Source organism: Lethenteron reissneri, chromosome 26 (assembly GCF_015708825.2).
Source record: "Lethenteron reissneri isolate LAM-NWPU_2019-01 chromosome 26, ASM1570882v1, whole genome shotgun sequence".
NCBI classification, from domain to species: domain Eukaryota; kingdom Metazoa; phylum Chordata; class Hyperoartia; order Petromyzontiformes; family Petromyzontidae; genus Lethenteron; species Lethenteron reissneri.
The window spans coordinates 5,364,503-5,392,099 of NC_083804.1; the positions used below are offsets into that span (position 1 = coordinate 5,364,503).

Here is a 27,597-nt window from a genome sequence, read left to right on the forward strand (position 1 = left end):
CAGCGGAACACGTTTTGAGCGCAAACGTCTGAACGAAAACAACCGCCAGGGACAATGTGAGGACGGAGACCGCCACCATCGCCGACTTGCACACCGCGCTCTTATTTTACACGAACATGAACCACATCGTCATAATCCGGTTACGTGAAGGTGGTATTTTAGTGTATCACGCAGAGACTGAGCCGCCACGTGCGAGGGCGCGTGACTTTCCGAACGATCTCCACGGCTGTCAATCGGAAACCTCGACACTTGAGAGGCGCCGGTCCGAGGGAAGAAAGTTCAAGGACGTCTCTAAACTCTCGCTGTCTCTATAAACCCATCACCTAATCTCTAAATCCCTCACCAATAGGTTCCCTCGCCCGGCATGGCTCTATCAAAATTACCTCCGGCCCTTCTCTCCGGACCGTGCGTCTTTGCGAGGAAAGAGATTGGCAGAGAGGCAAAACCATGAAACTACGCCCCCCCCCCCTGCCCTGCCCCCTCCGCCTCCCCGGCGTCGTGCGGCATAACCTGCCGCCAACACTCCGCTTTCCCGGAGTCCGGTGCAAAAAAAAAATCGCTGCCCTCCACCGAAGCGAAGAAGCCGACCCGGCAGTGTCACCTGACGCGAGCGAGCCGCTACCTCTCCTGACGCTGCCCTCGCTCGGAGGAGCGCTTGCCTAAGTCCAGCCACCCCCCCCCACGCCCCCCCCCCACGCCCCCCCCACGCCCCCCCCACTCCCCCCCCACTCCCCCCCACACCCCCGCTTAAACCAATCCAGCATCTCGTGGCCTATTCTGGCAATGCGATGGGCTGCCTGACAAAACATTTTGTCTCTGTGCCTCTGCTGCGCAAGCAGCACGCCTCCCACACGAGCAACCCCGGTGCCTTGGGAAGGGGAAGTCACTATTCTTTGGGTCTTCTGGTAAAGTCACGTAGATAGGTTCAAAGAAAATAACAAAAAATAACAAAAAACTACGACGCTTCGATCACGACACAAGCGGTCGTCATCAGGTCGAGACCAGGAGAGATGACGACCGCTTGTGTTGCGAGCGAAACGTCGTAGTTTGAAAAAAAAAGTCTCGTTATTTTCTTTGAACCTATTTACGTGACTTTACCGAAAGACCCAAAGAATATGAATTCCTGCAGTCACGAAAGCTTTAAGTCAAGGGGAAGTGAAGCTTTCGTGACTGCAAGGATTCATATTCTTAGGTTTTTTCGGTAAAGTCACGTAGGTAAAAAATTTAAATGAAAATTAATAAAAGTAAAATAAAAAATAAAATAAAAATCACGATGTATCTTACTTGATATAGCTATCGTGCTGTGACGGTTCCACCTGACGACGGAGGCTTGTGTTGCCTCCGAAACGTCGTGATTTTTATTTTATTTTTATTTTACTTTTATTAATTTTTATTTTTTACCTACGTGACTTTACCGAAAAAACCTAAGAATATCAAGGGGAAGTCACCGTTTACCGATGCGACCGCGGTGGCGTTGTTGAAGCGCCGCCGACCCTTCCAGCGCGCCCGGAAACGTCGTCCGGAGCTCCTCGCCGAATTACTCCCGAGCTCGAGGAAGTTTACACTTGGCCACAAAAATCTGCACGGAACCATTGACCCTGATCTGTCAATCAAAGTAAGTGATTCCCCCCCCCCGACTCACCCACCTAGCACCGCTGCCTGACGTTGGTCTCTGTTCCACGGTTGTAATAACATTTTAGATTGCCTCACCGGCACCAAAAGTCCCTCTTTGGCAGCACTCGAGAGAATCGATGCCCTCGGGGGGATCTCCCCCACATTTCATTGGGTCCACTGCTGCAATAAACACCGCTGAAGTGCGCTGACGAAACACACCTGGGATTTGTAGAGTGTCCAAATGTAACCGTTGCCTCAAGGGACTCGGTGTACGCAACGGTGGCAACTTGGCACCCTGGTGAAAGGAGGTCATGCCTACTTTATAGTTTTCTCAAGGGAAAGGGGCGGGCGGTCACAGGCAGCGGAAAAAGAGGAATCTCCTGAGCCTGGACTTGAACAGGGGCAGAGAGCTGTACTATGGAAGTTAATTGAAAGGGGAAGGCCCTTGGCCTGGAGCTGAACAGGGTGCAGGAGTCGGCTGGGAGAAAGGGGAGTCTCAGAGCCCCAGGGGCGGCGGAGGAGAACGAGTGACCTCCCACTCAGCCAATATCACTTGACGTTGATAATACTGGTGGCCGAGAATCGAATTCGGCTCGCCGGGAGCTGTAGCTCAGTGCGCCAACCACCACTCTATAGGTACGGTGTACACACACGCGCGCGCAGACTAGAATGTGTTTGAGAAAAGTAATCTTTTGTGTTAATAGATTTCCACCCCACGTCTATTTCTATGCCACTCTTCAGCAGTTTGGGGTTCTCTCCCGTTCCTTCTCACCTCGATGATACGAACTGTATCCCAATGTCTTTCAATAAGATGGCAATGGCTTGCAGACGTATTCATTCGGCAGTGGATTGATCATGTATGATGATGGTTTTTAGACAATAAATTGGTGCTATAAATGATCGTGAACAATAAGGCCCTGTGTTTTCACAGTCACTTAAAATAGCCTGGAGAGACCTTCATCCAGCAGTGGATTGATGATGGCCAAAGATGATGATGATTTTTGTCACAAAAGAGTGCTTTGCCTGATCAGGAATAATGTGATTCTGTGTTTAACACCGTCACTTACAATCAGTTGTTTACCGTACACAGTGTATGTAAATGAACTTGACGAAGTTTCTCAAAAAAATGTAATCAAATTGTCGGAAGTTGGCAATAATTACCGGAAATGTATCATTCTAGGTGTGTGCGCGATATGTCTTAATTAGCGCATAATCTGGATTCAACGCATCACACAAACCGCATTTGCCTTCATGCACCAGATGTTACTAGGCAATACAATTGATGAAATATGATGCAACCCCCCCCCCCATCAAAATAACTTTTACACAAAGATGTAATTAAAAAAACTACATTTAAATAAAACATTAATTAACCCTTCTGAGCCATATTGACACATTTAGGCAACACTTCCACCATGTGATGCCAAACAATGCTACAAAGCAATAATAATAATAACGAAGCAAGAAAATATGTAAATTGTGTAATTAAATTCCAATTCCGAGTCATATTTTTAACCACTAATGAACTATGAATGCAAGCATTAAAAAAAACATTTGCCAGCAACTGTAGAAGTGAATAAGACTGTAGTTTTTTTTTTAACAAAAGCAATCTGATGTAATATCCTCAGACACGATTGTGTTAAAGCTAAACGGACATTGCCGATTATCTCCAATGTCGGCAACAGGTTCTGGAATTTAAGTTTAAGATATATTGGCCAGGTGTAGAAAAGGCCCGTACTGTGTTTCGCAAATTCATAGATGAATTTCATGAAGAAGAGTAGTTGTGTTTCCATTTTACGCGACAAAACCTCGAATGTTTCTTGTTTCTCCCATGGTCCTCGGGCCTCCTCTTACCAACCCACATTGTGGTGAAGTATGGTCAAAGAACCCAAACCCTCGCCCTCCACCATCCCAACGGACCGAGTGTGGGGAGGCCTTCATCCAGTAGTGACTTGACAAAACCCTTTAAACTGCGTTCTTTGCTATCCTCCTCACTACGAAATAAATAAAAAGAAAGTATTTTGGGTAATGCTGCATTGGCAGTGGCGCACAAGCACATCCGTTGATAACGATGCCTTAAAAGAAAAATATAATAGGCAATGTTTTGGGGCAATGGCCTTTTTTCATAGAACATGAAATACTCTCGCGGTCTTTATGTACGATGAAGAACGCCCATTGCCTGAAACGGTGTCTATTATATATATTTTTAATATGCGTAATGTTTTTTATATATATTTTATCCTTTCAAAAGCGGTGTTATTGATATAAATGTTTAAAAATAAATATTCTCAAACGATTTCTGAACCAAAAGGCATCAACTTCAATGAAATACAAACAAATCACGATTAACAATGCCTCGCTGGATCTCCGGGAAAATAAAAAAAATCGATTCACGCAAAACAAAAACTCTTGAGAAAGTTAAACTTCTGAGCTGTCCAGGCGGCTATGAGGTCATACAGAGCACTTAGTCGGCAGCACGCAAATACCCCGTGTGTGAATGTGGGTAGCTCCCCCATTTGACTCAGTACACGAGTCTGTACGGTCTCAGCTCAGTCACCAAGATGGAACGTACTCATGATAGAAGCCCAAAAAAACTGCTCCTGACGCGGTTGTTGTCTGGCTTGACCACCTGAATGTGAAATTGTCGTTGATGCTCTGCATCCACATCGGCCGTACGAAAGAAGAATTGTCCAGCAACACCCCGATTTAAATCTCCTCTTACGTCGTTACCCAAATACTTCGACGCTTTATTAACACCGTGACCCTATTTGCGTCGCATCAGCCCGCACGCTTACGTCGCTGACAGCATCATCGTCCGTCGTTTCTCGTTATCCGTCGCCTCTCAACCTTCGCCTCCGACACCTGCCCTGCAAATCGCTTTGATTGACTAATCCCATACCTGCATTTCCCATAAATATGCTAAATTCCTCTTGATATGCTAATTACTATGTCAAGGCGCTCTTCCCCCTCCAATCCAGCTTAAATATACGCTCCAAGCCTGGGGTGTTTCATTCAGACGCTGTCTTCCCGACAGACCTATTCCTCACCTGAGGACGGCTGCTTGCGTTGTGGCCGAAACGTCGTGAGAATTATTTTATTATGTTTTATTTTTATTATTTTATTATTTCCCTTCTACGTGACTTTACCGAAAGAACCAAGAAGATGACTCCCTGCAGTCACGAAAGCTTTAAATCGAAATTTGATTGACGCCGTTTCGATATTCGTCGTCGCACCCTTTCAGGAACGCAACCCCCGGACCTAAACTGGGGTATTGCTGTATTACATTTGGTTTGCATTTCATTTGGCTACATTCTATACCTGAGAATTAATTGTAAGGAGTTGAATGTCACGCAACAAACATCTCATTCTGGAGTGTGTGGGAAAGTCCAACGCCGACTGTGCACGCGATTGAAAATGCCTATGGAAGGATTTTGGTGGAGAAGTTTTGTGAAAGATATCTTGTGCGACCATTCTCTGACACAAATTATTTCACATATGCCATACAGATTAATTGCAAGGCCTATACTGCACCGACAAGCCCCAAAAAGTTCAATTATATTGACAAAAATGCAAGGGTGCAGCCCTGCAATTGCTTGCTCACATCGCTGCTAGCGAAGGGCCTCCACTAGAGGGAGCTCTATAGGAGCCCCCTCTAGAGGGTAGTTGGCCTACTCTTCCACGCTGACCAGAGGTCTTGGAAGAGGAGATGGCAAAGCCACACTTTACCAAACTATATGCAACCAGCCAATCGAGTGACTGCGGTGAACGCATCTTTCTCCTGCTGGGTGGACAGAGAACTGGGGGGGGGAGGGTGGGGGAGATTTAAGAGACGTATCCGTTGTTGTTTCAACTGCCACGCCGAGGCGGAACAATTTCAAACGGTTGACCTTTGGAAGCTCAGAGGTCGCGGTAACGTCCTATGACGGTCGGTGACGTACCGGTGACTTATTGATGCAAAATAATTACACACGCCCCCGTTTCAAACATTCCAAGGCAGATAAAAAATCTCTTGGATCAGGCTTCCCATTCCGAACGTGGCAATCCGGTGTTGCGTCCTGTCCCTGTTCCCCTTAACGCAGCGCGTCGGAAGTGCGGTTCGCACCCTCGCAGTACGACAGTCACATGGGGGGGAGGTGAGGTGAGGAAAGGGAAGGACGGAGGGAGGCCAGGGAGGAGGGAGGTGAGGAAAGTGAGGGGGAAAGGGAGGGAGGGTTTGTTGTTGGTGTCTATGAACACAGTAACACACAATGGGACTAATGTTACACGGGAAACCCGTGTTATATCTTTGATTTAAAAAAGGGGGCACATAAGCAAAAAAAAAACGACGTGATGAACGAAGCAAAGTGCCGAAAGACCGAGCATCTTTCTCGTCTGATCGTTAATAAAAAGAAAAAAAAAAAGGAGGGAGGGAGGGAGGGAGGGGAGGGGAGGGAGGGGAGGGAGGGGAGGGGGCCCACCCCGGCTGAGGCCGTCGGGTCCACGCAGCACGCGGCACTCCTCGATGTGTCCGAACGCAGAGAACATGACCCGCACGTCGCCCTCGTTGCACTTTTTGGACACCATCCCGATGAACAGCTTCCGGTCCTCTGTGGAGCAGAGGCGCAGCGAGAGAAAGATAAAGAATCAAGAGTGTTTATTTAGACTGGAGGAGGAATCCGATGAGCTATGAAGCTCTTTTTTACAGGCGTCTGGCATGGGCACGGGGGTCCGCACGTTACAACGGCAAACTATTACAAAACAAACGGATAGGGAGTGAAAATTAGAGAAAATGCTAAGGCAAGTCACTAAATATAAATAAATACTTTAACACGTAGGCTTTCACGACCAATATCATCAATAATATAGATTTTTTTTGGGTTAGATCTCGTAAATATAAATGTGTCGTTAAACCCACCACCACCCGACACAGCCAATTAGTAAGATTTGTCACGTAAACAAAATATGCCAATTTGTTACCCGTACAGCACACTGGTGTGTTGGAGAGCAAATCCACAACATTTACCATTCACAACTTACTAATTGGCTGTGTTGGGTGGTGGCGGGTTTAACGACACATTTATATTTAAGCGATCTAACCAAAAAAAAGAAGAATAACAAAAAAAATAAACCTATATTATAAATAAATAACATGGCATTCGGGACGATGACGTCATGCGCGAAAATCGAACTCAGGTCGCCGAGTTCGTAGCGCAGTGCGCCCAACCACTTCGCTACCGCTGCCCAGACACTGGGCGCTAACACTCACGTAGAGAAACATGGACACACGGATAAGCTCAGGGCTTTATTTCAGCCGGATCTGTCCAGGTCGCTAATCCTCAAAATATTTTTCGCAGCCGGCACACCGCCTCCAGTATACATCTAAACTATGGCTGCGGCTGCGAGTCACATGCCACCATCACGTGCCACCTACTGCACAGTCTACCAGAGACCCAGAAAACATTCCGTGTGGGGAATCATGTGGAGAACGATGGTCTGTAAATTCGAGAAAAGTAAAAAAAAAAGATTAAGGTTGGGGACCGGCTTAGGACCATCATCACACCTCTACTGTGTGGGATATCCACAGCAGTTGCTGTTTGGATTGATGGACCCTGCCATAGGAAGGTGGAACTTTCACCACTGGCTTAGGACTGCTAATAGTGATGAGCACCACGCAAAAGTTCATTTGATGGCCAAGGTGGTTTGACTTTAAAATATATTTTTTATTCCGCTTTCAAATTAGCCTGAATAAGAACGGTGTTGACATTTGTGAACTACACGGGAATTTCTTGATAATAACGCCCACTTCAAAGGAAGCTCTTAATGAGGTCATCAGTGACAGACAAGCAGGGACCATATAAAGCGTAACACACAAGGACACATGCAAAGACGCACGAAAGCAAAGACAAAGATCTCCCATGTAGCCTTCAGCAGACTGTTAGACTAAGTGCAGTTAGCGAGCACCTATTAAGGCCAAATCAGCACACAAAGTGGTGACTGGCCAGCACCACGTTCAGCTGCCTTTGTCTCCCCAGTGCCGATGTCTACTGCACACCAGCTGGATAGATTAGAAAGATTTAACTTATTTCATGGGCTTCTTGCAACGGTACAGATGTTATACAGCGCAGACTTCGGATACAATCATGGTTACATATGTCGAGATGCAAATTCACTTAAGGCTGAGCCAAACCAGGGGAGGTTCAAGACCACTTCAAATATCCGTCTGCGATGTTGGCTGTGAGCGGGAATCGAACTCGGTTGGCCGTGTTCGTAGCAAAGCGAGCGAACCACCGCACTACCACTCCCCGTGTACGTAGTCGGCACACACATAAGCACTCACCGTAGGAAGAACACGTGGACACTCACAAATAGTGGTACACGCAGAGACATGCACGGTGGCATATATATGTATGTTGAACTTCTTTCGCACCGTACGTAGCCAACCGTGCTAATCGGGAGGTGCGGGGCTAATCAGAGGTGCAAGTACGCACGTTTTGTGGAATGCAGAGGCTCGTGAACACATGGGGGAGGCTCAACAACTGGTCGTGCAGATGGAAAGCTTTAGACCAAATCACCGAGAAAAGGCCCGAGATATTGTCACATCTCTCAGATGAAAAGTCTCTCCGCTGCGCATGCGTCCTGTGTGCAGGGCCGTCCATCGGGGGGAGAAGGGGTGGGGCGTGCGAGGCCCGGGGCAAATCCTACAGTGTACCCCCCCCCACTCCACCGACGCCTTAAAATTAAACCAAAAGTATTACGTCTGACACCGTGACGTTGAAGTGCGGGGGCCCCACAAAAGCGCGGGGCCCGAGGCGGTCGCCGTGCCCTAGGGGATGGCTCTGCCTGGGGATCATGTGACGATTAGGCGGGGTATCGAGATCTACCTATCTAAGCACTATCCGGGCCCAAAAGACTGATTAGCCTTTTTCCGAGACCTGCCAAAATCAGGAGGCATTCCGGGTGATTTGGTTATAGCCTCACAATGGACATTTCATGCAAACACAGGTGTACACGAGAGAGCGCTCGCAATATCGTTTACATAGGACACACACATGAATACATACGTATGGGCGTACATACGTTAATGTGCATAAGTACATACATGCATACATGTGAACGTGCATACGCACACACATACATATGTACACACATACGTACAGACATATGTACATACGTACATGAAGATGTTCAACGCAGGCACGCCGCAATGTACCACAGCCGACAATAACGCGATAAGATATCAGGTTTATAATTTTCATATAATTACAGCTTTAACTCAAAGCTGACGTCTGCTGACTTGGGTGTAGACATTTACGACCTCATTGGACCGTTCAGTTGCTCAGAGGCATCAATGGAGGTCCTGCATTCTGCTCACGTTTTGAAATGGCAATGCAAGACCTTACGCACAGTCGTCAGATTTTAGATAGGTAAGTGCACTCCGTTGCTTTTTTTTTCTTGAAAGCATTTTCACGTGAGCCAGGCTTCTTCACTCACCATTTGACTTTTCACTGTCAGCTGGCTTCATCTGAATTGGGTGGTGCATCTGCGTGGGATGGGAACACAAAACGCAAGATTCTGCCGTTAGTCATCGAACCACCGGGGCCAGCACCGTCAGAAGGGCCGATTATCAAAGACGCCACAGTAGGCGAGATGTTGACTACCTCGCCTGGTATACAGAAGGTCGTGGGTTCGATCCCGACCCCGACGCCTGTATATTTAGAGTTTGCACGTCCTGCCCGTAGTCGCGTGGATTTTTCTCCGGGTCCTCCGGCTTTTTCCCTCCACATTTGCAATCGACGTGCGTTTAGAGCATTTGGCTGCAATACATTTCCACGCGATAAGGCGCTTCATTCAGCTATCATTTGTGGTAGCAAGGTCGCTTTTGAAAATGCGCTGTATATCTCAGTGCGCCTTACCTGGTAAAATAAAAAAAACTGGATTCAACTTTTCAGTTTTAGTTTTTAAAGGATAACACGGCATACGAGACGATGTTTGGACCATTACCAGGGCCAGCTGCCTCTGTCTAACCAAAAACCGATGCTAACACACGGGCACCCAGCGCTATGTTTTGTTTGCCGAGTCAACAAAGTGGAGGCCCAGGTCAGGTTCAGATAACTAATTGTCACGGGGCTGTGATGCATGGCCAGGAATAGAGCGCTGGTTGCAGGCTAGACTAATGATCACGGGCACTGCTCCTCATATCCCTGAGCTCATAAGCACGCTCATATTAATGACAGTAACAAACACAGGCGCACAGAAGAAGAAAAAAAACCCCTCCAAGATGCGTTTAGCAATTGGACTGTAGGGACACAAGTGCTCTTAGTGAGCACCTACGAAGGTTTGTGCGAAGGCGCGTCGGAGTGATGTGGCCAGCACCGCACGCCTGGCCGCATTTGTCTCCCCAAGGGGTCCGTGTTTACACAAAGAGCGCAAGGTGCCCATTTAAGGTTGAGTCGACCTAGGAGAAGTTCACGAGGAGTTCAGAGTCGGTTTAACATTTTATGGCAATCTTCGTCTGGGAATCAAATTCACATTGCTGTTATCACAGCACCGTGCACGAACCACTGCAACCAAACACAAAGAGACAGATCCCCCCAATAGCCTTAACAGACTTTTGGGGGCAAGTGCTATTCGCGAGCATGGCACACGAGGTGGTGGGTGGCCAGCACTATGCCCGGCTGCCTTTGTCTCCCCAGTGGTGATGTTTGCACACCGAAGCAGGTACTCATTTTGAGGTTGAGTCGAGCAAACACACACACACACTCGTATGTGTGTATGTAGGCCCATGTTTCGTCTGGACAGAACAAAGGTCCGGAGGGTCAAGTGAATCCCTAGCACGTATCCCAGTGCTAATTCTCACTAGATCGTGGTCTAACTGGCCTTCCTGTAGGCATCGTTGTTAGCGCTGGCAATGGGGTGGTTGCTGTTGTTTGTAATGTATTTGGCGATTATATTGTTTCTAGTTAAAAAATAAAGTTGTTGTATTTTCTGGCAAAGACTGTATAAGTCACCGGTTATAGTTGCTATTGGTTTGTTACCGTTCTTGTAACTGTTGTTAAATAGTCGATGGGCACAATTCACGAAAATCCACAGTTTGAGACTATTATAATTTTTCTCCAGAAATTCTGCTGGCAGGAATAGATTGAAAACTAATTTCTAGTTTGAAAACGAATTTGTAGATTCAAAATGCATTTATTGAGAGCTGCTTTTTGTGTTCAGTTTGCTGTCCTTCGCCCGCAACTCTGATTACCACGGTTGACTAGGTACTGTAGAAAAAAAGTTAAATATCTATACATAATCATCATCTTCATCACCATCGTGCGTATGGGCTAATCCCACCATGACTGACCTCATTCCAGCAGTATTTACGAGAGTCTGGCAGACAGTATTTTTAAACTGCACTTTCTGAGTCATAGTGCTCAATCCGCACTCCCTTCATTTCCCAAGACCACGAGTTCACATCGTTGGGATTCCACCTCCAAAATCATCCAGAATCTTGGTACAAAAGTTGCAGAAGGTTTTCTCAAAGTCTCTGTCCCAACTCTGCCCTAAAGCCCACCAACTTCGACCCATCATTGCGAAAACGGCATCTGGTGAACTGCTAAATGCAGAGGAGCCAACAATGATCCATGTCAGCATGTACGTTGAACTTCTCTCGCACCGTACGTAGCCAACGGCGCTAATCGGAGTTGCGGGCGAAGGACAGCAAACTAAACACAAAAAGCAGCTCTCAAGAAATTCGTTTTCAATCGAGAAATTCGTTTTCAAACGAGAAATTCGTTTTCAATATAATTCAACTATGAATATGGCTAATTTATGTTGCCGTTGACATTGTTAGAATTTGGAGTGTCGTTACGATTATTGCTGCAGCTGCTGCTGGTGCTGGTGCCAGTTGTAGTGACGGAGAGGCGAAAGCGCTCACCCCAGGGAGAGTCTTGATGTTGTGCAGGGCATTTTGGGCGTCCAATGCCGACTTGCGGGTGTAAAAGGTCACGAAACAGCAGCCTGCCCGGCACACCGACCCAACGCACGCACGCATTCACACTCCGCCCAAAAAAACACAAGAGCAATCGCTCGCCAGGCACGCGGGGTGAAACGTTGTGTGTACGTTGACCTTATTTCGCACACGATACGTAGCCAACCGTGCTAATCGGAGGTGCGGGGGAAGGACAACAAACTGCAAACACAAGAAGCAGCTCTAAATAAATGAGTTTTCAATCTAGATGTATGAGTGCGTAGCTCCGGCGGCTTTCTAATACTACATGCCGAACAAAACGCGACACAACCCGGCGTTAACGCTACGTCCACGATGAAGTAACTGCAACTAAAGATGCTACGAAGCGATGCAAACATTCCCGCCAACCCCTTAAATAACGCAGGGCCAAGATACAGCAGCAGCAGCAGCGTTGGCTGGCTGGGCCCCGCTCTCACATCCCCTCCCGCCCCGTCCGTGTTGTTTGGACCTCTGCTCTGCGGCGGGTTCTGTGTGCGGTCGCGCAGGACGTTGATCTCGTAGACGGGGCCAAACGACTCGAACATCTCCTTGAGCTCCTTCTCGCTCCAGGCGCGAGGCACCTGCCCCACGAACATCTTGATGGCATCCGGGTCCGGCTGCTCCATGTGCTCCAAGCTCCCGTTCATCGTGGACTTGTTGAGGCTGCCCTTGCTGCGTGCAACAAACAAAGACGATACATAGATGTCACCCCCCGTATAGCCTGCAATAGCCTTTTTTGAGTTGACCTGCAGAGTCGCCGACTTGTCCCCCTTCACCCGTAATTTATCGAACCGTGACCACGTTTGACACCCATTGCTCCCGCCCAAAATCAAAAGAAATTATCACTTGCGCTCGTGGCCACACGACCATGCCTTGCCACGTAGGACGTCTCTGCTCGGAGACCAGCACTTTATCGTTCGCATGCTTTATTTCAATTGTTATTAATCTCGAATTCTTGATGGTGGCTACACCCATTTACGTTTGCATTCTATTGTATGGAACAGCACCATCTGATCCCCTTTCCCTATCCACCCCTTTGGCAATGTGTTGTAGCCGTTACCACCTTTCCCCTACATTATTTTTTTATCATGTATTTCTAAAATGATGTACGCAGCTGCGGCATGTCGGCTGCTCTGACTCACTTGAGTGTGAGAGTGAATAAACGATTTATATTATAAGTGCTCTTAGCGAGCGCATGTGAAGGCCGGCACGGTACACGAGGGGTTGGGTGGCCGGCACCACACCCTACCACCCTCATCCCCCCTCCTGGTACGGTGTGTGATGTTTACACACCGTACCAGGGATTAATTTCATGCTGAATTGACCTAGGAGAGGCCCAGGATCGGTTCAGATAATCATCACTGGTGTTGGCCGTGAGCGGGAATCGAACTCGGGTCGCTGGGTTCGGAGGGCAGTGCACTGAATGCTGAACAACCGCTCCCCGACACACACAAACAGAAACACATGGACGCACACACAACGAGCGCTTGAGACATTGTTACATTGTTTGTGATCATGATCTATGCAGAACTAGGACTGGTGACACAATTCAAGACTCAGTGAGAAGAGGCGAGGCAGCGGCGTAGCTCTTGAGTGTGCCGTCGGTACAACTGCACCAGGGCCATCGGGACAAAGTGGCAATGGTATGGAGCAAATTAGACGGGGACAGGGTAATATTTTTTTCAATTGAAAACTCACTACTTCAGAACGGCTTTTTGTTAAATTTGTTGTCCTTCCCCCGCACCTCCGATTACCATGGTTGGCTACGTACGGTGTGAAAGAAGTTCAACACGCGTGCACGCAATTAATTCCACGCTACACTGCTGAGATGAGTGGAGCGATTGCGGGTGCTGTGGAAGGGAAGTGGAGAGGTGGAAAGGTTCACTGACAGAACCGGGTGTTTAACGTTGAGCAGCGAGGTATGGAAACGCACTTATGCAAAAGGAACTCTTTCACACAAATAACTAGACCCACCCCCTCCCCTCCCACAGAAACATTCACTCACATTATGTGCCAACTGTGCTGCCCCAGCATGGAGGCTACTGCACTGCAATCTGGTGGGACGTGGGCCCTCTGTTTGGCGCAACGGGGCCTTCGTCACCGACTTGTTGCTGAATGATGAAAATGATGGGAAATTGACCGCAGCTCACACAATAAGAACCGTTCATCGAAGTCAATCTCATCCCTGGGACGCAGCATGGCTTTTACTCTGACACCAGCTGTTTCTAACCCCTTTTGCGACCCTTGGGCCACTGTCAAACCTTCAAAACATTTCCACGGACCAGTGCGCAGCAAAGAAAACTATTGTGTTTTGTAACAATTAAATAAATCGTGTTCTGTAACGGTTACGTGGCTTTGGGGACCACACGTTTGGAACCACTGCCTGGAAGATTCACACGAGCAGTAACGCATATATTCGCTCGTCGCAAGATGACTTGGCAATTCCTTTACGTCATAAGACATTACATTCCTTGTGTAATGTCGTGCAAGGGGCCTGTGACGTGAATACCGAAAACGTTGTGATGGGTCGCTTTGGCCTAGGGCCGCATCCAGCCAAAAGCCTGACCGGCGATCAACTCTCGCCCGTGCCTCTCACCCATTGCTTTGTTAACTCTCTCCGCATCTTTTTTTCCCGCAGGACCTACCCACGTGACCCATCACTCTTCGTTTCTTAATGCCCACCACCCCGCGTGCAGAGGGAACCCAAATGAAAACGAATCTGCGCCCAGCTTGCTAACGGCACCAGTTGTCATGCTGGGCAAAGCACAAAGCGAATCTCTTGACCGTACCGTGAAACAACGTCGAGACGTAATAATGCAACAACATGCCCGTGGCCTGTCATGGGTATTACCCAATAACAAGTACACGTACACAAGCAACAGCTTAATATTCCCCAAGGCTGTGCCTGAGTTTAGCACACAAAAGAACGCAAGCAACAGATTGGATTTATAAAGGAACACTTTACGATGCAGGCAATTCCACGCCGTCGCTATCTATTTTTCTACACGGCTTCGGGGGACCTCGTTATCAGTGTGCACTTGAGCATACTATGAGCGGTGAATCACGGCTCGTGTCCCGTCGCATGTTATACGATGCCTGGGGCCTAATCAAAATATCAGTGCAATAGATGGGAGTGTACATAAATGTGTAAAGCGTCTGTATCATGCCAACATTTTAAGTGCAGTACTGCGCGTATTGGACAAGTGTACTGCACGTGCTGTGGTTAACTGTGTGGGCTGTAAATCACGTACAAAAAGTATTACAGGGAGACGCAGTGGCACAGTGGCTAACATACTGCGTGACGTATGAACCCCGTGACCCGAGTTATTATTCCCAGCCATGGCTAATATCAATTGCGATTGTGATCTAAAACGGACTTTTGCAACTCCTGATCAGCATGGGGAAGTATGGTCAACAACCCCCAATGACTGACACATCACCCTCGCAGCAGCTTTTGGCCACTCATCGAAACAAAGACGGTCACTGCATCGCACGCTTTCAGATGTGATTATGCGGCCCTCTGGAACGCTCTTCCACCCAATATTAGGAAGGCACTGGAGCTGTGCACTTTTAAATCGTCTAAATTGAAAATGCATTTTTTTAGAAGTGCTTTCTGTGTTTAGTTTGTTTTCCTTCCCCCGTACCTCCGATTTAGCGCGGTTGGCTACGTACGACGCGAAAGCAGTTCAACGTACGTACGTAGAAGACGGGCGCGCGTGGCCTGGGAGAAAAATCCCAGGCAATGCCCCATTACGATTCCCTACATGCATCACCAGTGTCTTGGATAGATCGTGCTGCCGATTAAAACATTAGAACCCTCAACGCAGTATGCACTGAGCTGACCTATGCGGTCACGCGGTGAACGAACACTCGAGCAACTCAGACGCGTTGTTGATATCGCTTGCGCGATAGCGATGCTGTTGGCACCGTGACACGCGGGGGTTTCGACAATCCTCGCACCACGGGGTAGGGTCCCTCACCTTTCCGTTTTTGCCAGATCCAGATAAGGCTCAAGTTTAGGGGAGGTTTTGTGGGCGGTGGCAGCAGAATGCTGAGCGGTGCGCTGTGGGATGCCAGGCCAAACCTACAATGGGTGCCGTCCAAATTCACAGTGGACGTTAAATATCCCGCGATGTCATTTGAAGAAGGTCGAGGCCACTGTGCTGACTTTATAGTCCAAACTCCTGAAATGTTTTAAATTATTCTAAAAATACTTGATTTAGAAAGGCATGGGGCAATCGTTGCCCCCTGCCTTCCTCTGTACTGTGAACATTTGCAAGGCTTTCCTGGAAATATGTCTTGAGACTCGGTGAGTCTCGGGCATTGCCTGGGCAAAAATCCCAGGCAATGCCCGATTATGATTCCCTAATCATGGAGCTGTGCACCATAAATAGGTTAGCACCACCACAACAACATATGGTGTGAATAATTTGGAATCTTTGCACAATGTTTGGGGGGATTTTATTATAAATTCTAATGCTATTACAGACATGGGCAAATGCAGCGAAGAGTCCATTTGAGTCCCCTCCTCGATAAATAAAAAAGTTTTAGTTTTAATAGGGGGCCGTCCATAAATGACGACACGCGATTTTGGACGATTTTTGACCCCCCCTCCCCTCGTCACAAAAAGTCAGACCCCCTCTCAAATATGATGTCACAAAGCTCTGCCCCCCCCCCCCCAAATAAAACATGCTTTAAATTGCTTGAAACGATTGTCATTGTAGTGCGTAAATAATGTGGCGCTGCACTCTGATGTTGTAGGAGAAAACATTTATTAAAAAGTCTATTTAATTAAGTAGAACGTGTTGTCTATATTTATTTAAAGTTGCGCATTTCGATGTGACGTCACATTTCGCAACCCCCCCCCCCTCGTCACACATCGTCACAAAAAGGTGCGTGACGTCATTTATGGACGGCCCCTAGGTACACCACGCACGTGGAGGAATCCAGGAAACAACCCCGGAGCGACCACTGCAGAACTACCACCTGAGCCCCACGAGTTTCCGTTCGCCGTCGTCAATAATTGTGTCGTACAACTGACCCAAACGTTTGGAGAACACGTCTCGAAGCGTTCCACAAATTCCAATGAACCGAGTGCAATTTGAAAGCTTTCTGCTACGCGGTTTACGCAAATCCGGCTAACACTACGGCAACGAAGATGCTTTACCTACCTCTTCTTCTCAGTCCTTAAAATGTCCGACCCACGCTGCCACTTACAATAAGCCTGTTGCATGATGCTGCCCCATTTCAAAATCATACCATAGCGAGGCATGCGCTGTTTTGGGGGGGGGGGGGGCACACGGGGGGCGGGGTGCCGGGGGGGGGCTGTTTCCGAATCTCAACGGGCTTCCCGCTACATCGTATAAACATGGAGTGCCTCGGGTCAGCCGAGTTGATGACCTGCGAACATGGACGATGATTGTATAATGGCTGGCGTAGTGATGCTGTCAGTCACGAGGCAGGCAAACAGTTCCGTACCGGCAGCCGTGGGCAAGACCACGGCGCTCCAGTCGAGTAGAAATCCCAAACGCCTCTTAACGACGGCGATTGGTTCCCACGAAAGCGGTCGTTAAGTGATTTTGGTCTTCTTGGTTCTTTCGGTAAAGTCACGTAGAAGGGAGATAATAAAATAATAAAAATAAAACATAATAAAATAATACAATTCTCACGACGTTTCAGCCACAACGCAAGCAGCCGTCCTCAGGTGAAGTCTGTCGGAAAGACAGCGTCTGAATGAACACCACCAAGCTTGGCAGCGTATATTTAAGCTGGGTTAGGGGAGAAAGGGCGCCTTGACAAAGGAATTTGCATATCAACAGAGGAATTTAGCATATTTATGGCAAATGCAGATATGGGATTAGTCACTACTTGTGGAATGCGTAGGAGGGGGGGGGGGTTCAAAGTCATATTATCACGTCTGATTTTGGTCGTTAAGCGAGTATAGGGAGTGCACGTTAAAGGCTTAATTCGTTCCGATTGCATCGGAAGTTACCGCTTTTTCACCTACAAAACGTACCTTGTAATATTAAAACTATGGATATTAATGCATAAATATACTAACAACATCATGAACACATACTATTAAAAGAAACATAGTTAATCAATGCATTAAAATTTACTGTATCCACAACTGGCCATTGTTAACTGGGCAATGGTCGGTAAGCGAACCTATTGGAGGCCTGTCGTTCAGCGATTAGTCGTTAACTGGGGTGGGTCGAAAAGAGGAGTTCTACTCTACACTACTATACACTACACTATTGTACACTACATTACCATACAGAACACTATACACTACACATTGGGCTCTATGGAGGCCCATCGTTAATGGATTAGTCGTTAACTGGGATGGTCATTAAGAGGGCTGCTGCTGTACTCTGATCGCTGGTCTTACACTCCTCCCCTCCGCGTGCTCTCTTTGCTCCAGCAACCAAGGTTTCCTGTTGATGCCCCTTGTCAACCTTCACCCCGTTCAAGTCCAGACTCAAGAGCTTGATTTTCTGCCCTCTGGTCGTCTCTTCTTCTACAAAATACGCAGACTGATTTTGTACCGCGCCTTTCAATTCAGTCGCATTCAGACGTCAACCCTCGCAGCTGCTTTTGGCTGGCCATCGGACAAAGGCGGTCACTGCATCGCGCGCTTTCAGATGCGCTTATGCGGCCGTCTGGAACGCTCTTCCTTCCGATATTAGGAAGCCATCAGAGCTATGCACTTTTAAATCTCGATTGAAAACTCGTTTCTTGAGAACTGCTCTTTGTGTTTAGTTTATTGTCCTTCCCCCACACATCTGATTAGGTCGGTTGGCTACGTACGGTGGGTAAGAAGTTCAACATACATACGACTCCATATTGTATTGTACTGTATGTACGGAAGGCTCAGGGGCCTGGTTCAGATACTAACTGACTTTGGGTCCAACACCCAGTTGTCAAAATCGTAGCACAGTGCAGATATAACGCCACGGCTTCTCCACTCTACTTTGATAAACCATCCTCACTCATGCGACACAGGAGCAACGCATACACGCGCACGCACGCACACACACACTCACATACACGCATTCACACGCACGCGAACAGAAAAAAAATTGGGACACAGCCACCCGGGTATATTTAGTTCCTAAGATGCAGCGACAAATGATACACGGAGCATCAATCAGACGGCGGTATTAGTTGCATAGACCTGAAAACTAAACTTGTGAGGAGCAACAGCAGCAACAGCAGAAGCAGCATGAGGGTAGGGCCTAGGGGAGCACATGACCTCTTGCCCAGGGCGGACTTGGGGCTGACGGGGTCCCCCGTGAGATCAAGTGATGGGGGCTACAGCTGCTTCCAGCTTATAACCCATTCAGCACATACACTTTGCTGTAAGGGCACCACGGTGGCGAGATGTTAACTACCTCGCCAGGTATACAGGAGGTCGTGGGTTCGATCCCGACCCTGACTGCCTGCTGTATATTTGGAGTTTGTGGGCGTCTCTCTCCGCCTGGGTCACGTGGATTTTTTACCGGGGTCCTCCCATGCGTTTAGACGATTTGGTTGCAATAAATTTCCACGTGATAAGCCACTTCGTTGAGCTATCATTTGTGATAACCAGGTCGCTTCTGAAAAAGAGCTATATAGCTCAGTGGGTCTTACCTGGTAAAATAAATATAAATTTAGATTTAAAGCTTTCGTGACTGCAAGGATTCATATTCTTGGTTCTTTCGGTAAAGTCACGTAGAAGGGAAGTAATAATAATAATTTTATTTCATTATTTCCCTTCTACGTGACTTTACCGAAAGAACCAAGAAAAATTAATATAGTTACGTTTTAGTAATGGATATAGTTTAAAAACCTCTTATATGGCTAAAGCCTGCCACCTTTGCAAACTTTCACCGGAACACAAATCGCCGTCCACTGAAGATGCCTCGCTCATCCGCTCCAGCGTCGTCTGCTGGGAGAGCCGTGCGCAGCCGATGATTTAACCGCCGATACGGACCGTAACGCTGTAAATCGTATCTGCAACGGTATCTTCGATTTGTGGATCACCAGTGTGTCCAGGGACCACACGTTTGGAACCACTGCCTGCAAGACTCGTACGAGCAGTCGTGTATAATCGCTCGTCGCAAGATGACTCGGCAATTCCTTTACGCAATAAGACATTACATTCCTTGTGCAAGGTCGTGCAAGGGGGCCTGTGACATGCATATGAATTGAATGAATCACCCCTATAGCCCGCGGTGAATGTTCTATTAACATCAGGAACTCTTGATAGTCTGCGGGTGTATGATGTTGGACTTGAAGTGCTTGTTGCACGTGAGGGTATTTGGCTTCACGCAACTTTGCGAGATTGCGCAGTGGATGACGATGACGACGATGATCATAATCGTGTATGTGTGTACAATATGTTGAACCTCTGTCGCACGGTACGTAGCCAACCGTGCTAATCGGAGGTGCGGCAATTGCACGAGTGAAGCCTGAACAGAGAGGCTCATTCGCGCAAATGGACACAGGGAGGCCGATAGGATCCAAAATGAACTGAAATTGTCCATAAGTTAGAGTTCCGGGCACGATCAGTGCCTCCACAGTGACAGCATGAATGGGCGAGAGTGCAGCGCAGTACACCTTTTTATCTGTTCTTCCCATTCTTCGTGTCCCCACACAGATAGTCCTTTCATGCCGAGCACTTATCAGCGCTCACCCACGGATAAGATTTTAATGAATTCTACGGAATCTGCAGCGAGGACGAATAACTCGCAAGAAGTGGCAACCTCGTCCTCTCATCTGCGTTCGTCCACACTTCTTCACGTGGATGAGAGAAAGATGATGCACGGATAAGGGTGGTAAATAGAATATGCCAATGGGCAATGGCTCGAACCGTACCCCCCCCCCCCCCACTGCCCCCCTATCCGATAAGTGGGTACAAGGAGGTGTGGTGTATTTGGAAAAACGATGAGCAGATATTTGCGCTGCTACTGCTCACAGAAGAAAGAGGAGAGTGAGGCCGATAAGATAAAACAACAACGGCTGAGAAGCCACTCTGGCGAGGCACCCTCGGCACAAGCGGGACATTCATTGACGAATAAAAGCGCTATATTCTTGGGTCTTTCGGTAAAGTCACGTAGACATTTTCTGCAGCCACGAAAGCTTTAAGTCAAGATTTAATAAAGCGCTAAATAAACGACGCAATTTAAATGTTTAAGGCTCAGCCACCTCCTCCAGCTGTAGCATCTGCTTTGTGTAACGGTGACATTTACAGCATCTCTGCACCTGTGCCGCTAAAAAAAAGACAATCACGCTCGATTGAAACGCCAAGATGCATCCGTCTCAATAACGAGGGGGGACGATGGCGCACATCCTCCACGGCACCGCGTGCTGACGCGGAACGCTGCTCTGTGTTTGGGAAAATGGCCGAGATGCTGCTGCTGGGCCACAGAAAATATCTGACGGAGCCCGTAATGGGATTCGTTGTGGGACGCCACGGAGAAGTCTAGTTGCAGGCGCGCTCTTGAATTAGACGGGGACGAGCGCGCGGGATCATTTTTCTCCTACGTTTTGGACTCTTATCGCTAATTGTTTCCACCCCCCCCCCCGCGCTGTGCTTATCAGTCACGTCTTGAGGTGAAGAGACATCCGACTGGCACCCCTTAAGTTAGCAGAGCGTAACACCACATCATAGCGTCTCTTTAATAGGCCTCTACTCTTACTGCTAGTATGGGCCTCCCACCGCCATCCCAGGCGCCCCTCCCATGTCCGCCTTTCACCCCTCCTCTTCATAGCCAGTGGTTATGTCACTGTATCAAGTCATGGTGTCTATTGAGTGGGTCCCTCTCACCACAAAGGCAAACCAGCCATCACTTGCATCGCACGCTCTCAGATGCGCTTCTGCGGCCGTCTGGAATGCTCTTACTTCCCAGATCAGGAAGCCACTTTGCCCCCCACACCTCCAATTAACACGGCTGGCTACGTACGGTGCGAAAGGGGTTCAACATACATGCACTATCCCCTCCATGTAAATAATCACGTTTCCGCAACGGTTTCATTTGATGTACGTGCACGCACACGCCACACGCCTTTAATTGAGATGGCTGGAAAAATACAAATTAAGTCAATAGCCAAAGCTGACACCCGGCCTCGGAGGTCCACTCACACACCGTGCCCCCCACCATCTGGCTCCAGGTCTTCCGCTGGGTCGCCGACCCCCGGGTACCACTCCACAATGCCTGTGTCGGTGGCCAGCCCTCCTCCATCCCGCACATGTGTTGTACGCACACCACGGCGCCTCCGCTACCCGATGATAATCTATAACGCTGCAGTTCATTGCGACCGTCTGTGTGTTATTTGAAAGATGACCAAATTGCTTCGCCTATCCTGCCGTGCCATTCCCAAGCATGCACTTGCATTCAAAGCTCAAAGGGCAGCTTTATTAATGCCAACAGACACTGCCAAGTTATAGGCTGGCATTTTGAATAACAAGGATTAAACCTCCACGCTAAATTATCTCCCAGAGATGGCCGTTGAGGGAGGGGGGTGGTAGGTCAAATTATATCCCAAACAACATTGATACGTTCTAGATTTGAAGCTTTCGTGACTGCAATTATTCATATTCTTAGGTTTTTTCGGTAAAGTCACGTAGTAAAAAAAATTAAAATGAAAATTAATAAAAATAAAATTAAAATAAAAATCACGACGTTTCGGAGGCAACACAAGCTTCCGTCTTCAGGCGGAACCGTCACAGCACGATTTCTGTATGAACATTGATACGATGGTTTTGGTCTGCTATGGTATATTGATAATTGGCCGAGGCCACCATACTCTCGACTTGAGCACCTGCTTTTCATAATAATGATTACAGGCAGATGCGCACGTCTCCGTCAAATTGGAAAGTTAAAAGACAGACGCCACAGCGGTGCGACTGTGGCCATGCAACCAAAACGATGGACCATCTGTAGTAAGCCCACTGCAACCTCCTGCTCCTTCGACAGAGCAGGAGGAACAGCAAAACCACAGGGACTCTCTCCTGAAGCCCTCTCGTGGCGAGCAGACTTGCACAACTTAAATTGCGTCTTTCATCATTGAATCTTAAGGCGCATTATATCAACGACAATGGAGGGGAAGGGGTAAGAAGTGGCCATAAAGAGAAATGTTTTTGGGCGGAACAAGAGTGAACCAGGCTCCCTGACAGCCTTCGGCAGTGAGTTCCGCAGTCCATGTGCCACGGGAAGCAAAGGGCCCCATCATACCATGGACTTCAGCGTCGTTCTGGGGATGCAGAGGCGATCGGGGTCAACCGACCTCAAGAGTTCTTGTTGGAACTTAGGGGGTGAGAAATCATTCAAGGCCTTCGAATTTGTGGAGGACCTTGAATCACACGGGTTGGTGGTGGCCCGGCATTTGATGACAGTCGATGAGATGGCTCTCAGTGTGCAGTCATTACGAGCCACCCCGACAGCCAGCTGCTGCTGCTGCTAAGCGTTGAGCAAACGAAACCAGAACAACGACTCACTGAGATTTAAAATAAATTAGAAACGCGATGACTTTTAAAATATCCATTCTCAAAACTGCAATGAGGGGGTGGGGGGGGGGGGGGTGGAGGGGGGGGGGGCGGCCTGGCTGCGATATTGGCCCGGTCCATCTCTGTGCGACTTTTGCCCCGAGGATCACATTCACTTTCGCAGTTTCGATGCCGACGTCCCACGGCTTCACACAATCAAAGGGGTTTAAATCCAGGGGATCACGAAAGAGGGGGGGGGGTCCTGCATTCTCCTAGGGAGCTGAGGGGGGCATCATCAGAAGACCTCGAAAAGGTTAAGGGGGGCCACAAGGGGTTCGCGGCTATGCAACGGCAAAAATGGGGGGGGGGGGGGGGGTCGGTGCTGGATACACAGAGGAGCACCCCGCTGATACGCAGGCCTCAGCCGGTTTTGGCTTCCACCAACAGTGTATTAACGGCCGTAATGTTATTGATTAATCTGGTTCTTTCATGAGGGTTTCTGCAGAGAAATGTCTGGCCAATTTCCTTCCATAGCACTATTGCTCATACGACTAGAGTACTCTGAACGTGGGAGGAAAGAGTACCGGGAGAAAACTCACGCATACAAGGTCACAACGCACAAAGCCACTTGCTGTACTGTGCCACCTTGTGACCATTCCACGGCCAAGTGGGTTTGAGGTTCACAAATATCAGCAGCCACGGCGGCGGCGGCGATGACAGAAGCGATCCACGACCATCACCATGAGCTGTGCCAGCGGTGAGGACTGTGGTAACGAAGGCGGTGATCCATTGTCATATCTGCACCCATCATTGTCCCCCATCATCACAATCACTGGTAACAAAGCACACGTGGTCTTTCACTGCCTTCGTAGCCTTGATATCATCTGCACACCCCGAGGATAATCATGTGATTTGAGCACCCATCCGTGGTTCTTTGCTTTCATCTGTGCACTCGCGGATGGTTGGAAGGCTGATCCGCTAATAAACGGGAAGAACCGCAAATCAGCCAGACCCCGCGTATATTAGACGTTGTGGATTACTGGGCCACTGATATGGGGTTTCACGATACAGTAATAGGATCGGTGAGATTTTGGTAGTGGTTGTGAAGGTTTTTAAGTCCAAAATATGGTTAAAATCTTATTTTTTATCAGACCGGTAAAAACAACAATAAAAAATAGTGGACGTTGAAATATCACAAATCAATCTTGGTAAAAAAAGTAAACAAATATAAATTACCGAAAGAACCAAGAGTCTTAATATAAATGTAATCTTAAAGTGCTGGTAAATCTTTAAAAAAAAAAATATTTCATTTACTTTCAACGAAATATTATGCACGTGAAAAACTTGACCAACATGGCTATGCAACAGCGATGGTGGCCAGAACAACATTTTACCCTCGCTAGGTTATGTTAGCACCTCAAAAAAGACAGAGACCAATTCCATTTAGGCCCTGCCTTCAAGATCATAACGGGGGCTCACATTCTATACACGCGTGCGTGCAAAAATGTTTGCACGGCGCGCTTAATGACCTGCTTGCTGCAGATGTTGCGCAACACGCGGCGGGTCCCTGTAAACCTGAACACTCGCACCAGGGGAATGTGCACGTGATCTTGGAGGTGTTCTCAATTAGCGCGCATCAAAGCCGTGACAATTCTCGCTTTTCGTAGAGCCCCCCCCCCCCCCCCCCCCCCCCCGCTGTGTGCGGAGAGAAAGAAAAATACATTCTCCACAATATTCTTAGGTTTTTTCGGTAAAGTCACGTAGGTAAAATGTTTTTATTAATAAAAGTTAAATAAAAATAAAATAAAAATCACGACGTTTCGGAGGCAACACAAGCTTCCGTCTTCAGCTGTATACTGCTATCGTGCTGTGACGGTTCCACCTGAAGACGGAAGCTTGTGTTGCCTCCGAAACGTCGTGATTTTTATTTTATTTTTATTTCACTTTAATTAATTTAAATTTTTTACCTACGTGACTTTACCGAAAAAAACTTAAGAATATGAATCCTTGCAGTCACGAAAGCTTCAAATCTAGAACATTCTCCAACAGCCAGAAGTCGACCCGGAACCTCGCGGTAACGGCAGACGGGCGATTAAGAATGGTTGTCAAAAGAGCGTAAACAGGCACCCATGTTGCTTCACTGACTCCAGTTTTCTTAACGGCGGCAATTCACGTTTTCCACTTTTCGACCGGTGGCTTAAGCCCTGGGTGCTGCTCTTCTTGTGGCTGATGAAGCCCCCGCCGAGCCTGCAAGGACACGTTCGATTCTTTTTTTTACTCTACTCACGCTGCACGGCCTTAAACATCTTTCACCTCAGTGCACGTCGCTTGATAAATGTGTCCCTTGCAGAAGAAGCGGGACTCTAAAGATTCGGGGGGGGGGGGGGGACATTTGCGTTTACGGCTAACAGCTGTTTTGGCAGCATCGCTCGCGCCCGGCCGCTATTTTTAAACCGTCAGGAATACCGAGGGGTCAGCGCGCGCGTCAATAACCGCGCGGTGGGCGCGCGCCGCTCGGAAGCCTTTAATGAAGCGGCCTGCCGCGCTCGCTGCCAATTAACAAAGTGGCGCATATTGACCGGATAATTGGCGCGACGGCCGTTAGCGGCGACGGGGAGGCGGTCCCACAATGGTGGGAGGACGGCGAATGAAAAACGAACGCACCGGCGCAGCCGAGGCAAGGTCAAAGTGAGCGGGGGACGTTTGCGGCGGGCAAAAGTTCGCGAGAGACGAAAATCGCTCTCGCGAGCGAGCGCGAGAGAGAGAGAGAGAGCGAGCGATAGTTATAGAGCGGGGGTTTTCAAGCTTTTTGGGAAAGAGGATCCCTTTCGCAGTCTGCAGACCCCCTGCAGACCCCTTACCCTTTCACAGACCTTCCTAATGTGGCCTCAAGGGGGTCTCTTCTCTGCACCCTCTCAATTGTGAGCCCTTGGTGGTGAGAACAAAAGCGGGACATACAGCAGTAGGACAGACGGATATTGCCGCGGTGTAACGGTTAGCGCACGGGACTTGCAAGTTGCTGGACCGATCTTCCGACGCGGCAGTTTAAACAATGGGCATGTTTCTTAAATTCCTGCCTCCCACCCCCGTGCCTCTGTCCAACCAGCAGTGTAAATGGGCACGACCGGCAGTTAATTCGTTGGCAGGCCACGTGTGGTGGGATAAAGTGTGTGGGTAATCCTATCCCTTACAAGATGTCTGGCCGGCGTGGAAGACTAGGCCAAAAATACCCCCAAGAGGGGGCTTCCTTCTGCCAGAATGAGCAGGCAATTAGTACGGTTGGCTATGCACGGTGCGAATGAGGCTTTTTCCCTTCCTTTAAAAAAAATTTAGCTATGGGTTTAAAAAAAATTATTTGTTGTTGGAGTGTTGTTATCACTCGCCTGCATGCTTGTATTGGGTTTTACTGGGTTTTTGTTTTACTTTGTACATTTTACTTCTGTTTTTACCTTTGCGCAGTGCCTTATGACGTCCGGGTAAAAGGTTCTTTGCAAGGATAAATTATGGTTCTCAATTATTAAATTGCAGAATGTCACATTTATTTTTTACTTTAGTTTTACCGCAAAGGTTTTTTTTGTAATCCAGTTGCCAAAATACTAAATATATTGGACTTTAAGTCAACTCTCATACAAACACACACACTCCGTAATCCTGAATGCATGTCTAAAACACACATCACCCTGACCATAATGCACAAGAACTGCTGTCGAGACTAACAGCAGAGTGGCAGCCAAAGGAGAAGGATTCGATTAAATAAACTCGCGGGAAAATTTACCCCCCACCCGGACGAGTTAAATTAATTTAAAATGAACACATTCAGCTAAATCATGGGACCTACTTCGCCAGTACCAAAATATGATGATAGGTTTTTCCTCTTTTTACTTGCAACAAAACAGGTGTCAAGATGTTAAAACACCAAACTGAAACCTTTTACAAGGAATCATGTCTGCATTAACCACAATACTTGTGGTCAGAATGCAAACCAAAAACATACTCTGATAATATATGCATTGTCTTTTAAACTGATTGGTCCACACCAGAGACAGCTTTCTTTGGAGCCTAGTCTCAAAAGTCCTTAGACCAGAGGACGCCTTTCGGCGCCTTTTGGCGTCCTCTGGTCTAACACACCTTTTGGCGTTCTCTGGAGTTCTAATGTGTATATCCGGAGCGTGTGTTGGTGAGCACCGTATCAACAGAGATGGACGTTAGCATCGCGAGACCACGGGAGATGGCTCCGGCTTTTGGAGGCTTTCATTGATGACGATGATGATGGCGGCGGCAGTGGTAGCGGTGCCTACGAATGCAAATATCTGACACTAACCCCAACCACCTAAACTCGTCCAACGAAAATCCTGGACGCTGACCCATAGCTGCCTGCCGTTAATTTCCTACGGCCACGAAGCGTAGCTCAGCACACTTTCGGGGTGTTAGGGCACCGGCGGAGAGGGGGGGGGGTGAGGTCCTGGCTATTTATGGAGCCCTGTGCCCATCTCAACGAATAAAAAAACCTTGTGGGAGCAAAGTGCTCGGGCAAGCAAGCAGG

General features: G+C 48.1%; 1 protein-coding gene across 9 annotated transcripts in view; it reads right to left on the bottom strand.

The window, feature by feature from the left end:
* The window catches only part of CELF2 (CUGBP Elav-like family member 2), a 163,152-nt gene that overhangs the window by 34,814 nt on the left and 100,741 nt on the right, over positions 1-27,597 (bottom strand). For 6 of the 9 annotated variants that reach the window (XM_061559879.1, XM_061559884.1, XM_061559880.1 and 3 more), the window contains 4 exons: positions 12,054-12,256; positions 11,513-11,595; positions 9,085-9,133; positions 6,072-6,200 (listed from right to left, as the gene is read on the bottom strand). In XM_061559879.1, coding sequence (XP_061415863.1) covers positions 6,072-6,200; positions 9,085-9,133; positions 11,513-11,595; positions 12,054-12,256 — 464 coding nt within the window. Of the gene's footprint in view, positions 1-6,071; positions 6,201-9,084; positions 9,134-11,512; positions 11,596-12,053; positions 12,257-25,341; positions 25,439-25,927; positions 26,723-27,597 lie in introns of those variants that run through there. The other 3 variants (XM_061559881.1, XM_061559885.1, XM_061559886.1) reach the window with 3 other exon arrangements.